At 28.4% G+C, this 14,896-nt stretch overlaps 3 protein-coding genes across 3 annotated transcripts; all 3 read left to right on the forward strand.

Moving 5' to 3' along the window:
* Window positions 1-4,752: 4,752 nt before the first annotated feature.
* Window positions 4,753-5,052, forward strand: OCT59_029792 (uncharacterized protein; the record flags this gene model as incomplete). Its single annotated transcript, XM_025326278.2, has 1 exon — window positions 4,753-5,052. One exon carries the CDS (start codon window positions 4,753-4,755, stop codon window positions 5,050-5,052), a length of 300 nt encoding a protein of 99 aa, XP_025176840.2.
* Window positions 5,053-6,890: 1,838 nt separating this feature from the next.
* OCT59_029793 (uncharacterized protein) lies at window positions 6,891-7,444 on the forward strand (the record flags this gene model as incomplete). The annotated part of the gene is made up of 3 exons (XM_066146210.1): window positions 6,891-6,968; window positions 7,134-7,338; window positions 7,407-7,444. The coding sequence occupies 3 exons, from the start codon at window positions 6,891-6,893 to the stop codon at window positions 7,442-7,444; spliced, it is 321 nt and encodes a 106-aa protein (XP_065994880.1).
* Window positions 7,445-11,557: 4,113 nt separating this feature from the next.
* Window positions 11,558-14,595, forward strand: OCT59_029794 (uncharacterized protein; the record flags this gene model as incomplete). Its single annotated transcript, XM_025323523.2, has 9 exons — window positions 11,558-11,734; window positions 11,816-11,962; window positions 12,031-12,198; window positions 12,277-12,594; window positions 12,669-12,965; window positions 13,040-13,148; window positions 13,236-13,527; window positions 13,621-13,883; window positions 13,973-14,595. The coding sequence occupies 9 exons, from the start codon at window positions 11,558-11,560 to the stop codon at window positions 14,401-14,403; spliced, it is 2,202 nt and encodes a 733-aa protein (XP_025176839.1). The 3' UTR covers window positions 14,404-14,595.
* Between the last annotated feature and the right edge of the window lie 301 nt (window positions 14,596-14,896).

Consider the following 14,896-nt stretch of genomic DNA (forward strand, 5'->3'; position numbering starts at 1 on the left):
TACAATATATAATTAATAATTTTGAATCTTTTCATTTCATGTAAGTTTGTTATAAATATTCATTTAAATTTAAATTTTATATCCATTTTATATATTATTCTCGTCGGATACCTAGCATTGCGTTATTCGTTATTTATACTTTACCATAAAATATTAAATAAGTATTATTATCATACAATTTTTTCTTTAAATAACTTTTTTCAAATATTTAATCATTTATCTCTTCAAACCATCTTTTTATTAACACTTTCAAGTATTACTTTGAGTTCCCCAAAATTTTTCGATCGATTATAAAATCCAATTAATTTATCTGTTGTCTTTTGATTACAATCATGACGTTTTATTTAAAATTTGTCAAATTAACATTATTTCTAGGTAATTAATTTAATAATTTCTATAATTCTACAATATTCACAGTATATTATAACTAGTTAAACATTAATATTAACAATTTTCGAGAGAACTTTTACAATCATCAAGATTTAATTAATATATTTACTGCATAATGATTTTTTTCTTTCTTATAAGAGGTTCGTTAGCAAGAATAATTTCTTTTTTAAATTTATGTCATTTTCTAAATTATTTTAAGTGATGACCTTTAATAATACATATACATTATGAAGTCCAATTAATTCTGAATGGTAGCCATAATATATTAAGTAAATCGCATGTTATTGTTATTTGAATTTATGAACTAAATAGAGCAATAGACGCTAATCGGAAGAGTTTGATTAAAAAAACTATAAAAATGTTTAACTTGAAATGACAAAAGCAATGAAAAGTCATTTTGTTATTTGTCATTTGAATAATAATACTTGTAATCGTTTTATTTATTTATTATGAAGGTTTAATTTTCATGGTATTAAAAAATAAATTGTTTTACTCTATTAAATCATATATTTATCTAAATATACTTATAAAATAAAGCATATTATTCAAATTACAAACTAAGAAACTTGCAAATATTGTTATTCTAAACCTTAGTGTTTAAATAATTCTAAATAGTAATAATAAAATTTGATTTAATAGATAGTTAAGATCCATCTTACCTAAAAATTGGTTATTATAAGTTAATATTAATCATATACAAAAGATATTCTAAAATCTTACTTACAATCAGAAACTTTTAATTCATTTTGTTCTTCTGAAAGAAAATTGAGATTATATATTCCATCTTCAACTAATCCGCTCTACCTCAAAATAGATTTTCTCGGGAGAAAATTAACCAGATAAAGCTATATTATTGTTAGTCTTTTTTCGAATCTAGTGAGAAAAAAGAGATATAAAACATATAGTGGAGAAAGTTCAGCCAACTTTCCTGCAAAAAATTTAAGGTATGTTTATACCAGGAATTTTGTATGCATGCAAGCGAAAATTTCTCACAATGGGCCTTGTATTAGAAAAGCGAGATGTCTGATAAGACCGAGGTGCTCAATAAGACCAAGACTCCTGACAAGCTTGAAAAGTTTCTTGCTAATGGAGACATTATTCTTAACTGTTTCATTTCTGATGAGGAAGTGAATGATATTTAAAACACTAAAAGATTTGTTGGTTGCCGATCGTACTAAAATAGAAAAGCTTGATTTGAAATGTATTTATATAATCAGCAAATCAATACCAAAGATGGGGGATCAGCATCTTAAAATGGAAATCACTCAAAAACTAATCTTATGTTAACGTTAAGTTAACGTTAACCTATCATGACATGTCAATCATTTCAAGTCATAACAATAACGTGACGCGCCACCCACCCCACCCATAGGGTGATATTGCACTTATATAGAATGATCTTTCTTGCTTAAAAATTATGGGATAAAATTTTTAGCAAATCATGTGAAAACTGAATAATTTTTTTGTTAGCCAAAAATGATCAACAACCGGATGACAAATTTTAATATTATGTAAATAAACAATTTGTTTGTATTACTTATTTAAATATAGATACATTTTTTTTTTATTTTGAACCAAAAAATAAACAATAATCAAATGGTAAATTTTCATTATCGTCGTCATTACATTATCGTTATAATTAAAGTTCCCTGCCGAAATTAGGGAGTTTCGGCATGTCAAAATTGTCAAAACTATTTTGACATGTCAAAATTGTCGAAACCTAAAAATATTACATTTCACGTAATAACTCGGCGTCCAATGATCATAGAAAGATGCACCATAGCTCGTTGGAATCGTCTCATAACGACGAGTCGAATGGTGGCTAAATCGTCTTTCTACGATCACTGGATGCCGAGTTATTGAGCGAAACGTCAAAAATCGGCATTTTGTATTTTGCGCTACTGCGCCGTTTGACGCTTCGTCTATTATCTCGGCATCCAATGATCGTAGAAAGATGATTTAACCACCATTCGACTCGTCGTTATGAGACGAATCCAACGAGCTATGGTGCATCTTTCTACGATCATTGGATGCCGAGTTATTAAGTGAAACGTCAAATGGCGCAGTATCGCAAAATACAAAATGCTGATTTTTGACGTTTCGCTCAATATCTCGGCATCCAGTGATCGTAGAAAGACGATTTAGCAACCATTCGACTCGTCGTTATGAGACGATTCCAACGAGCTATGGTGCATCTTTCTACGATCATTGGATGCCGAGTTATTAAGTGAAACGTCAAATGGCGCAGTATCGCAAAATACAAAATGCTGATTTTTGACGTTTCGCTCAATATCTCGGCATCCAGTGATCGTAGAAAGACGATCTAACCACCATTAGACTCGTCGTTATGAGACGATTCCAACAAGCTATGGTGCAACTTTCTACGATCATTGGACGCCGAGTTATTACGCGAAACGTAATATTTTTAGGTTTCGACAATTTTGACATATCGAAACTATTTCGGCATTTCGGCATTTCTACAGGTTTTAGTTTCGACATTTCGACAATAGCCTGTAGAGTTTTGGCAGGCAACTTTAGTTATAATGCTATCATGAAAATTTTTTCAGGGTAGTAATTCTAAAAATGATTAACAATCAGATAATAAGATTGTTGTTTTATTATAATGTTATCATAAAATTTTTTTTTCTCAACAATTGGATGATAAAATTAAATAAATGTTATATCAAGTAATTTTTTATTTTGAAACAAAACAATAAACAACAACTAAATGGTAAAATTTCATTATCATTGTCTTATTATTATGATATTCAGTTATCATAATTTTCCAGAACTAAAAATGATCAACAATCGGATAGTAGAATTGTTTTATTACAATATAATCATGAAAAATTTTTTTCCAGAGCCGTAATTCCAAAAATGATGATAGTAAATATTAAATAAATGCTTTATCAAGTAATAAACAATCTTTCTGTATTGTTATTTAAAGTTAATCACATATTCTGATATATATATTTTTTTATTTTTAAACCAAAAAATAAACAACAATCAAGATAATTAACCTTAAAATGATTAACAAGTGAAATAACTAAGCCAAAAATGATTAACAAGCAAAATAAACCGAAAATGATCATCCTTTACCAAATGAGAAAAAAATTATGTTAATAGCTAGTTAAGAGTAATTTCTCATTTTTTTTTATAGATATGTTAAATATAATCAAAAATTTTGCAAATAAAGTGAAAGTTATGGTTTGGCTAGAAAAGCCCGGCGAGCGAAGCGAGCCAAATGAAATTGCATCATCATAATAAATCACATGAATATTTAATACACAATCACATGATCTACCAGTAATTTTTCCACCAGTTAAAATTTAGAAATTCTCTTTAAATCTTAAAAACTATTTATCATAATAATTATGATACTGTATGGTAGTATAAACCAACTTAATTAAAAAAAAAGTCAGAATTATTACAGTTCTAATTATACTATGACTATAGCTCCCTGCCATGTTTAATGTTAACTTGTTTCAAAGTAACAATATCTAATGCTAATGACAATCAAGTTTCTTCTCTTGCAAATGAAATCAGTTAATCAATTTCAAGATACAGTGACACCTCTCTAAGTGCACCCCCCTTGGGACCATAGTAAAAAAATAGTAGAATGTGCACTTAGAGAGGGTGTGCATTTATAGAGAGTAAAATATTAAGAGCTCTTATAAGTTGGGACCAGGCCCACCGTGCACTTAAAGAGAATTTATATAGTGCGTGCACTTATAGAGGGTGCACTTATAGAGGTGTCACTGTATAGATTTGACCAGTTTGACTTTATATAAGTCACGTTTATAGCTGATAGTGTCATAATCAACTACATCAATGAATATATATATATACTGTATATATATTGAACTGCAAGACACAATTTTTAATCATTTTCCCATACAGCTTCAACGTATCTTTTCCAGTGAAAAGGGACAATGTTATCGTATCCTCCCACTGAAACAGTGCTAGAGGTACTAAGCAAAGATAATTAGAATTTTTTATTTGTATTGTGTAAAGCGATCCCGGTCCTGGTCGGACCTCTATTTGCAATTTTTTATGTATTATTGTCCGCTTCTGACGACGTAAATAAAGTATTATTATCTGTTATTATTTTATCAAATGTACAAGAGAAAGCAGATCACGTGTAATTGTGACGTAGAATCTTTTATTTCACATCGGTATCACTACTCGTACGACCTGAAAATTTGCAATTAATGAGTAATGTACTGTACCTATTTGCTGTATTACGTCACCAAAAGTTTATGTACGAAAGTATATAAAGTATCAGTATCCCCGTGTACCATTATATTCTTTATAAAAAACAATATTTTTTTGACGTATACTTTTTAAAAATAATCTTTAACTATGGAAACACTTGAAACACTGGAATTTAATAGATTGATACAACAACATACTAACCTCGTCAACCCTTTAAACACGCGTATTATTGAGGATGAAAGACTTAGGGAAGATCTCATGGGAAACGTTTGTGAGGAAAAATATAATGATTGTATACAATGCTTGGAAAAACTAGGAGACAGTGCAAAACATTTATACAATTTAATAGGAAAACAAAGAAACGTTAATGATGATGTACTTGTTCTTGTGAAAAGACTATTAGTCAAATTAGAAGACAAAAATGCTTTTGGCAAGTATAGGGATTAGGTGACTTATTTTAATAAGAATCTAAAAGCTGAAGTAGAGTGGGACGTATGGAGCAAGTCACAGAAAGCCATTTTTAATAAAGTGGCATTCGAGAACATCAATTATTCTGAAAAAGAAAAAGGCTATCTTTCAAAACTAGAAAATGTTCTAATTTCTATGTCACTTGAAAATTATGAACTTTTAATCTTGCTAAAGTATAAAAGTAACCAAGAGTTCCATGGTGGAATACAACAATCTTTGAGAGATGCTCAGAAAGAGCTAGACAATACATCATTTCATGGAATTATGGTATTTTTTAAAAATCCATTATATCAACTCTTTCGCTCTCTCGAGATATATGAATCTCCAAACCATTAAGAATGATAACGATTTAAGTTCAGCTTTCAGTGCTATTCCTGCTAATCAATTATTATATTTGAAGATGCTGACACACAATCAAGAGTTCTTCATAAACAAAAACTAAACGTTCAATTTATGAGGACCTTTCTCTGTCAAAACCAACATGATGATAAAAGATCTACTTATATAGTTTCTTGTTACAGGTTTGATTATCACTTTATTATAGATATTATTCAAAGATTTTATGATTTGTGTATGTCTTCAATTGTTAATTACAAGAAATTAACCAACCTCTTATTAGCAATCATGTAAAATATGATTGTAGAAAACTTACCTAATAAATGTTGTTAAGTACAATCATCATGTATGAAGCAATTAATATATTCTAGCATGAGTTCCTAATAAAACCCTATTCCTAAATAAGTTTAATCCCTTATTCATTGAAATCTTTTTGATTAGCTGTATTTGAATGTAGAAAAACGATTCCAATTAATGTAATTACGAAAATAAAATTGGGCTTTTCTTATTAAGAATCAAAATCATAAGCTGAAAAATATTGTATTACGTTCTCTTTGTTGTTGAATGTACCTTTTGTTTTATATAACCTTTTTTTCTAAATTGAAAGAAAAAAATTCAAGGCAATAAAGATAATTTACATACAAAACTCCGCATGTAAAATGTAAAATGTTCTAAATTAAAAGTGCTAGAATTTCAGCCGAAAATAGGCCTTTTGATTCCTATGATTATAAATCGAACCATCTTGTCCAAAATTGTCTACAATCCGCTTTCATTACATAATTGTCATTCGAATATCAAATTTGAAAATTATTGCGTGTACGATATTGAATATCGGACTTGATTATAAAGAAAACTATAAAAACAGTTGGAAAGTCTAGATTATTCACGGAAGATGTTTTTATTGGCTAAATCAGAACAACCAATCAATATATATTTAGTGATATCGTAAAAATTTTAACAAAATAGTAAAAAAAAAGTTCTATTTTCTTTCACTTTACTCAATTCCTTTGCATCGGCAAAAGTAATTTTATACAAGTTATTATAATGTCTGTTGTAGGTGCGTAATAATGTGATTATAATGTAATAAAATTATTCTAATATCCTACAGTGTTATTAAAACTATCCTAATGGGATTATGTCTGCATCATAAGAGACCCAAAACCTATAAAAGCAGTGCAAATTCATTTAGTTGGAATTTTATATTTGCTTTGTGCAAGAAAAAAAAATAAAATCTACTATCGTGTAAACCAATAAAACAATATTCAAGAAATATGGCAACGTGATAGTTTGTTTCTCCCTGCAACAACTACATCTAATCATAATCATTTATTCATAGAGGAAATGTAGAGTATTCAAGTCTTGTTCAATACTTCAGAAATGATTTACGCTTTATTCTACATTTCGGTGTTATCTGGTAAATCTTACGTGACAGTAGACTTTAACTTACTAATGATGCTTACGCACAAGCCAGCAAGATTTCTATGGCAGTTCAAACTCATTTGGAACTAATTTTTAACAAGAAGTTTGGTGATATTAATTCTACTTTAGAAAATATAGAAGTGAGTACAGATGCCCTTCTTAATCAACTATATAATAAGGAAACGGGTTTGGATGATGAAATTAAAATATATCTGACCAAAAAGTTCAACGAAATTAATATCGAGAACCATAAAAACATGTTAGCATTATATGATAAGTTTCTTAATATCAAAGAGCGTGTTTAGTTAGCAAATGACGAGCAATATGATAATTTTATAACAAATACAGCTCGCTTTAGTGAACAGCTTAATAAACATACTCGATCAAATGATGAGATCCTTACCATCCGTGAAAAACTTGACCACCTTGAAGGATATTTAAGAATTCTGGCCCCACATATTCTAAATATTACTTCTATATCCGGCTTTAATGATTCATCCTCTTTTACAGGTAAATGTTTTAATATCTTAATGCTAGGTTTTAGCGTAATATATAGCTAAATACTTTTATTAACTTAGGCTCAAGTGAAGAGGATAATTTGGATGATATACAGTAGATCTAAATTACATATAGTTCATTTGTATTATATGTAGTCTATTTTGAATTATATCATATAGATCTTAGCTTGTTATATTTCTCCTGGCTGACTTTTTCTCATGTAATACTTTACAAAAAATATTATGGTCCCAAATGGACCTTTTATTTCGAATTTTATAAACATGTGTCCTGCTTTGGCAATTAAAAAAATAAACACTGTGCTATGAGTTATGACAGTTATAATGTTTCTTTTTTTAGCTATACAAAATCTGATTAACTGATCATCCCATGATTTTGAGAAACAACTCAGCGCTATGATAATATGCATGTAAATATAAAATTAGCTTGGCTGAGAAATGATTCTATATAAATCCCTGATATGCTGTAATCGAATAAAAATGAATCTGATATTTATTGTAATTAGTACTCTTCCTATCTAACTAATCCAGAGCAGTGATCATTGATTTAGAAGAATTGCTGAGCCATGCTTAGATTGCTTAGTGCCTTGTGATAAAATAAATGATCAGATAGGCAAGTTTGTGTAATATTAATTTTCACATATCTAGCACATTCAAAAAAAAAATTTGTTCTTTATTTTTTCCCTGTATAAACATGAGAAAAATGTAAAAGAGCGTTTAGTTGCAACAGAATCTACCCTATAAGTTAATAGTACTGACAAAAGTATATGTTATGAAAAGCTGAGGACTTCGCAATTTCGAGATCGCCAGGTGTAAAACCAACTGTGTCTTGCAGAGTAGATCTCCATATGAAAAGGTATGAGGATTCCGTTTACATGTGCTTTCATGGAACTCTTGGCATCATACAACAATGCTAATCACTATTTTTATCCCTTATCTTTTTTTCCAGCAAGATATATAGCATGTAGGAGTATGGAAGTTCAGCCAACTTTTCGCAAAAATATTTCCTGTAAAATAATGCAAAAATAAGGTATGTATATGCCAGAAGTTGTGTATGTATAGGGCAAGTTTTTTCTCACTATGGGCTTCATATTTAGGAATTGAAAGAAGACTACCCTATCACTAGTATGTATCCGGGTATGTCATCCTAGTATGTATCTGGATACATCATCCAGGGTATCTTTCTTCAGAATCTTTATATAAAATTATGGAAGAAGGATATTCTATTACTAGTATGTATCCGGATAACTGCGTAATCTATTATATAAATATTGGCAGAAGCCTCCACTCCGTTCCCATCTCAAAGTATGTACTCAGATATGGCATGAAGTCTTTTTTGAAATCTTTATATAAAATAATGGAAGAAGACTTTATCTTTCTAGATATGTACTCAAGTATGGTATAAATGGGCCGACCACTATAATACATATCGCACCTCCAACTTCGGACACAAAATTGGCATATATGTACCGGCAATATTAAAATAGGCAATAGTTGCTTTGGTTGCAAGGTGCGCAGTTCCGGCAAACAAATAAGCTGACCATAATAATGCCTATTAAAACTCCAATCCTTTAACTAACTGACCCTTGAAAGTTACTCGAAAGATGCGAGAAAGTGACGGAAAAATGCTGGGAATTGGCGAGGAACTGAATCACATGATTAGCGCAGTAAGGTGCAGAAAATTTTTGATTAATTTTGGCCAGCACTATTCCATAATTCTAGTCAGAACTTTGGCATAATATTTCGGCATCCAAGCTGGTGAATTAATAGAAATACTCTGGTTTCCTGCCAGTTCCAAGTCACTACCATGGCACTATCATGGAGCTGGATCTTCAAATCACGTATCCTAAAGATCAGCCGAAATTATGGCATAGTGTCAGCCAAAATTAAACGCAAATTTACTGCGCCACCTGACACGATTTTTTTACCACAATTTGGCATTTTAACAGGCAATCAAACAAGCGCAAAGGGTAAGCATTTCAATAAAGAATCCAGCATCCAACCAGGCACAGGAGGCCAGCACACTCAACATAAAACCAGATATCCAAAAAGCTACAGACAACTAGCAGCCCCAATATAGAAATTGATATGCAAAAGACTCAGAAACAAGAAGAAAAGCGTGGTTAGATTATATGGTGATAGTTAGATCAAATGGTGAGTGGTAGTTAGATTATATGGTGGTAAAAAACGATGAATAACAGGAAAGGTTAAAGGGATATATAGAGTATAAAATAGATACACAAATTCTTTTTGTTCCTTCATTAAAAGAAGTTTATAATAATCAAAATCTCTATCTAACGTAAGAGATTTATCCGTTTCCTAAATTCAAATTGTTTTTCTAAGTTATCTTGAATATTATAATCTATTAATCCATATGCTCTATGAAGTGCAGCAAAAACTATGTTGTTTCGAATAAAAGTCATAATGTGAAATAAACAATTTTTTTTATTAAAAATGAAATTTAATGGATTAAAAAATTCCGGAGCGAGTTTCATAAACAAAGTAAATAAATATCGTTTTTGGTCACACCCATGCATAATATATTAAATATTATATGAAACAGGTGATAGAAGTGACGATTAATGTGGTGAACTTGCAGGTGCATTAATCACAAAGAATGGCCAATCACGTTATTGAATGTCGAACTCACATGAATCACGTGAATCAAAGAAACTGTTAAAAGAAAATGTAATTTGAAAATTTACATATAAGATTTTTTGCGCTTATTATTGCAGAATACCAAGGGTAATTTTTTTAAAACAGTAACTAGTGAGGAAAGTTCAGCTTCGCGAATTTGTAATTCCAGAATTTCTTTTATAACTTAAATGAAATCATGTTCAACCAAATCCTCTAAAATGTTTTTAGACAAATTACAGTTTAGTGTAGTATAATAATAGTTAGTGCTTTAAATTACACAATTATAACATTCGAATTAATTATAAGAGCAATAAAAAATAAGACTAATAAGAAACCATGGTATGAAGTTTAACAAGTCGCACGCTTTGTTCCACCACATTCATAACTATACAGTAATAGTAACGTTGTCGAATAATTCGACATATCACAGAATTAATACTTATAAAATTAAAATTCTCCAAAAAATTACCTAATTTTTTTTTATAAAAAAAGGTACAGTACGTCAAAAATTGATATAAAATTTTAAAAAAATATATATATCAGATATATATATATTTTTTTATTACGTAAAAATTCATAAATTGTGTAATAAAACTTTACGTTTAATTCGTTATGTCGTCTTCTCATATAATGGAATATCAAAATTACAAATATACTATATATTTTTTTAAATTAACTATTTATGTTAAAATATTTATAAAAATGATCTATTAGTTATCGTATAACTTTGCACGGACAATCCGATCGCGCATAATTTAGGTTTAGATCTATCTACAATTACCAAATTTATTCAAAGTATAATTAAACATGGTTTAACACTTTGCAGAAATTTTAGGGGTTCATAAAATTTATTGTTACTATATTTTCTTTTTTTGACCATACCTCATTTGATTGAATCCCTAAAAAAAATTTATTTGTTTGTTGTCTAACCATTTTATTTTTTTTTTTCAATTAATTGATTACAGATCTCTTATTGGTGCAGATTCATTTTTTTTTTAGGTAAAAAAAATAATTATAAAATATAAATGTTGCGTAACTTGAAAAAATGATTTTTGTACATCCTTGTTATTTATTTATTTATAATAAAGTATTAAATTATATATAAACTTCATTCAATGCAATGCATATAATATTAAAAACAAATTATTTTTTTTTTTAATTTCCTCTTTTTTTTACTTTTTTTCTACCCCGAATTTTTTATTTTTTTTTAAAAAAATTTAAAAAAAAAGTAAAAAAATTATTAAAAAAAAAACAATTTCATGAAAATTATTTATATTGATTTTTGTATATTTGTGTCCCTTTGACGTGTAATAAAAAAAAAATTAAAATAACAATAATAATAATAATAATAATTCCTTACAATTAATAACAAAAAAAAAACAATCAATTAATTAAATAATAAATTTCGTACATAATCTTTGTTTGATTAGTGTCCTTTATCTCCTTTACTCCCCAATTTTCTTCCCTTACAAAAAATTTTCACCACGGAAAGAACAAAGAAACTTTGGGGAAGTTATAGTAGGAGATTTTCTAAACGTCATCAGAAACAATCGATCCTTTTTAATAATCCAACTGTAATGTCAACTCCCGTTACCGTTCATCATGATAAATCTAATGTATTATGTAATGTTGATGTTGCTCAACCTATAGAAAAAATTATTAAAACTTTGTGTATTGAACAATTTAATATACAAGAACCTGCAGCCCTTTATGCTCTTAGGTTGTTGGATACTGATGAATTGATTACTGATGAGGTATTTATACTAATTATTTAAATTATTTGTTTACAAAAAAATTGAAAATGATAATTTAATTTCTTTCTCATTTGAATTTAGAATCTCCGACGAAAAATAAAAGAGAATGAACGGTTGAAATTAGTTTCATCACCGTTGATCGAAGCGGCCGAAATTTGTGAAAAATTAGGTTCTAACGATGATAGAGTCCTAAAATTGGCTACCTTTTCTCTTCAAAAGTACATCAAGGTAAGTGAGCACAAATATGTTTATTTTAATAAAACAATTAATATATATTCGATTTGTTTTTTTTTTAGGAAGTAGAATTCGCTGATGAGTTTTTAAAACGAAATGGATTAAAATCTCTTATTGATATAATAAATAATTCAAGTGGAAATACTCTTGCTTATGCTTTAACTTCAATGCAAAATCTTATGGAACATGATCATGGATGGGAAGATTTAGGCTTTGATTTTATCAATAAGGTAAGGAGATCAATGTGATCAAAGCGATTTTTTCCGTCGTAAATAATTGTTTATCTAATCAATTTTCTTTTCCGTTAGGTGATAAATATTTTAGTGAAACAAACGTTAGTGAATATTTGTAGACCTGCTACGGCAATAATTATTAAATTAGCTACAGCAGATAAAAATTCTACAACTTCGGCGATAAAAACATACGGTTTTGATGTATTACATGATGCAATGATAAAGCAACCAAATTTTTTTTCAACTTTAGTTCAACGTCTTTCATCTGCTGATTATGTCTTGTGTTCGAATAGTTTATGTTTAATTAATGCTTTAATGAGACATGTTACGGATCATCATTGGGAATCTTTTATGGATATGATGATTAAGCTAAAAGTTAGGAAAGCTGTCGCGGTATGTATGAAATATTTACGAACAATCGAAATTTTTATTTTGATGACTTTTTTTAACGCTATTTGAACTCTTAGTTATTGATGAATGGAGTACATGGAGATGAATTATCAAAACATTTGCTAGAATTTCAATCCCTCTTCGTACGACAAGCATATCGATGGAAAAGGACACAAGTATCATTACATATTCCATCACATAAAGCAATGTTGGAAGAATTATGGTCAAAAGCAAATCTACCTGAAGAAGGTGGTAAATGGCGAAAAATTGGGTTCGCAACTGAAGCACCAAAATGGGAAATTCAACGAGTCGGATATTTAGGACTTGAAAATATGCATGGATTTATGAAAAAAGATATTGATGATTACCAAAAAGTAAGTAAAATCGACCGACTGTAATATTATCATTTTTTAACCGATTTCTCACGTAATTTTATTTTTGTTATTAGACAATCTTAGAACAACATAATCGTCCTGCAGAACGAAGATGTCCATTTGCAAAAACATCGATAGAAGTTACAGAACTATTATGTGATTATTGGGATGTTAGTACTGGATGTAAGTGATGTTGTATAATTACTAGCTATTTACGTAATTTATATTTTTCTTTTAATAATTTTCTTTTTCTTCTTCCATTCTTTTTAGATACAACATCAACGTCATTTCAACCTTTATTGTTAGCGTTTGAAAAGATTCATTATATAACAGTCAAATCATTTTTCAGATTATGGAATGAAATGGAAGCGACGGTTGATGATTTTCCTAAAGTATCGGCTTTAGTGAGAAGTCAATTAAAATTTGCATTAAGAGACGAGGCGACAAAACAATTATATGAATTTGAAAAAGATATGCTAGAAGTTGAATATAAAGTTATTAGAGATAGACAATTAAAAGAATTAGAATTAGGTGATGATTTATTAAGCAAAACTCCAGTGAGGTAAATAATTTATCAGATATGATTTCGATTTTAATTTATTAGCAAAATATTAATATATATTATTATATTTATATTTTTTTTTTTGTACCGTAGGAATTTACGTAGTAGATTATATACAGAATCGTACGAATTCGTAAAGAATCAACGTATTAAATGTTTATTAATAGGAGATTGGTTTCAAATTACAACAACTACAAATGTTCCATTAAATTCTACAACAAATCTTGGAAAAAAGACTATGATTAATAAAAAATGGAGATTTTATAGATTAAGTCCGAATTTGAAATTTTTACATTATAGTGATTTTCCAGAGAAAACTTTTATTAGAGATGGAATTGAGGATCTTCCCGAAAGAAGTAAGTTAATAGTATTAAATATTTGATTTGTTTTTTTAAAAAAATAAACGAATGATTTTTTTTATTAAAATTTTATCTTTTGATTTTAGTTGATTTATCTTTAGTGACTGATATAATGACAGGACCTTCGCCACAGATAGCATCGACAATTGGATCACCACCTAAAGCCATCTCAAAACATCTTTCAACAAATATCATCATAACAAACAATAACTTATCACAAGATTTAACGTTTTCATTAATGTCAGGACCAGATACAGTATTAACAGAATTTATAGCAAGAGATTATACACAATATTCAGAATGGACTGATGGTCTTAATATGTTATTTGATAAAAATATTAATAGTAAAGATACAGCAGAATATATACATATATTAACAGAAATTGGAGTTAAAGTTAAATTATTAGATTTAAGTGGAGAAAAAGTTGAAATACCACAAAATATCGAAGTACCAAATAAATTACCTATCATTGGAACTGGTGGTAGCGGATTTTATTATGATGATCCTTTCTCTTAGAGAAAAAAAAAAGTACAAAAAATTTAGGTTTCAAATTAATTTAATGTTTTTATTTATTTATTTATTTATTTATTTTATTATTTTGTCTAAAGGTTCAGTTTGAAGTAACTATTTTAAATATATTATAGTAAAAAAATTATTATTTATTATAATAATTAATAGTAATAATAAAAATTGAGGCATAATTTTTTTTTCGAGAATTAAAAGAATTTAATCTTATTTTTGTTGTAAGATATAAATTTATTTATTTTCATTGCAAGATTTAGATATTATCGAATCAATAATGATTTTTTCCTCATTATTATTCCAAATAAAATGAGTTAAAATACCAATGATGATAAAAACTTCTAAATTTACGTGAATTATTGAAGTTTTATTAATTCCGTTAAGAGGTCATGGTAGACAAAAAATATTTGAAAATATCATAATCAATTTTGAAGTTTGTCTTTTCATGCGAATGAACGATAATAATACAATATGGATAAAATTTTAA

Source organism: Rhizophagus irregularis, chromosome 9 (genome assembly GCF_026210795.1).
Source record: "Rhizophagus irregularis chromosome 9, complete sequence".
NCBI lineage: Eukaryota > Fungi > Glomeromycota > Glomeromycetes > Glomerales > Glomeraceae > Rhizophagus > Rhizophagus irregularis.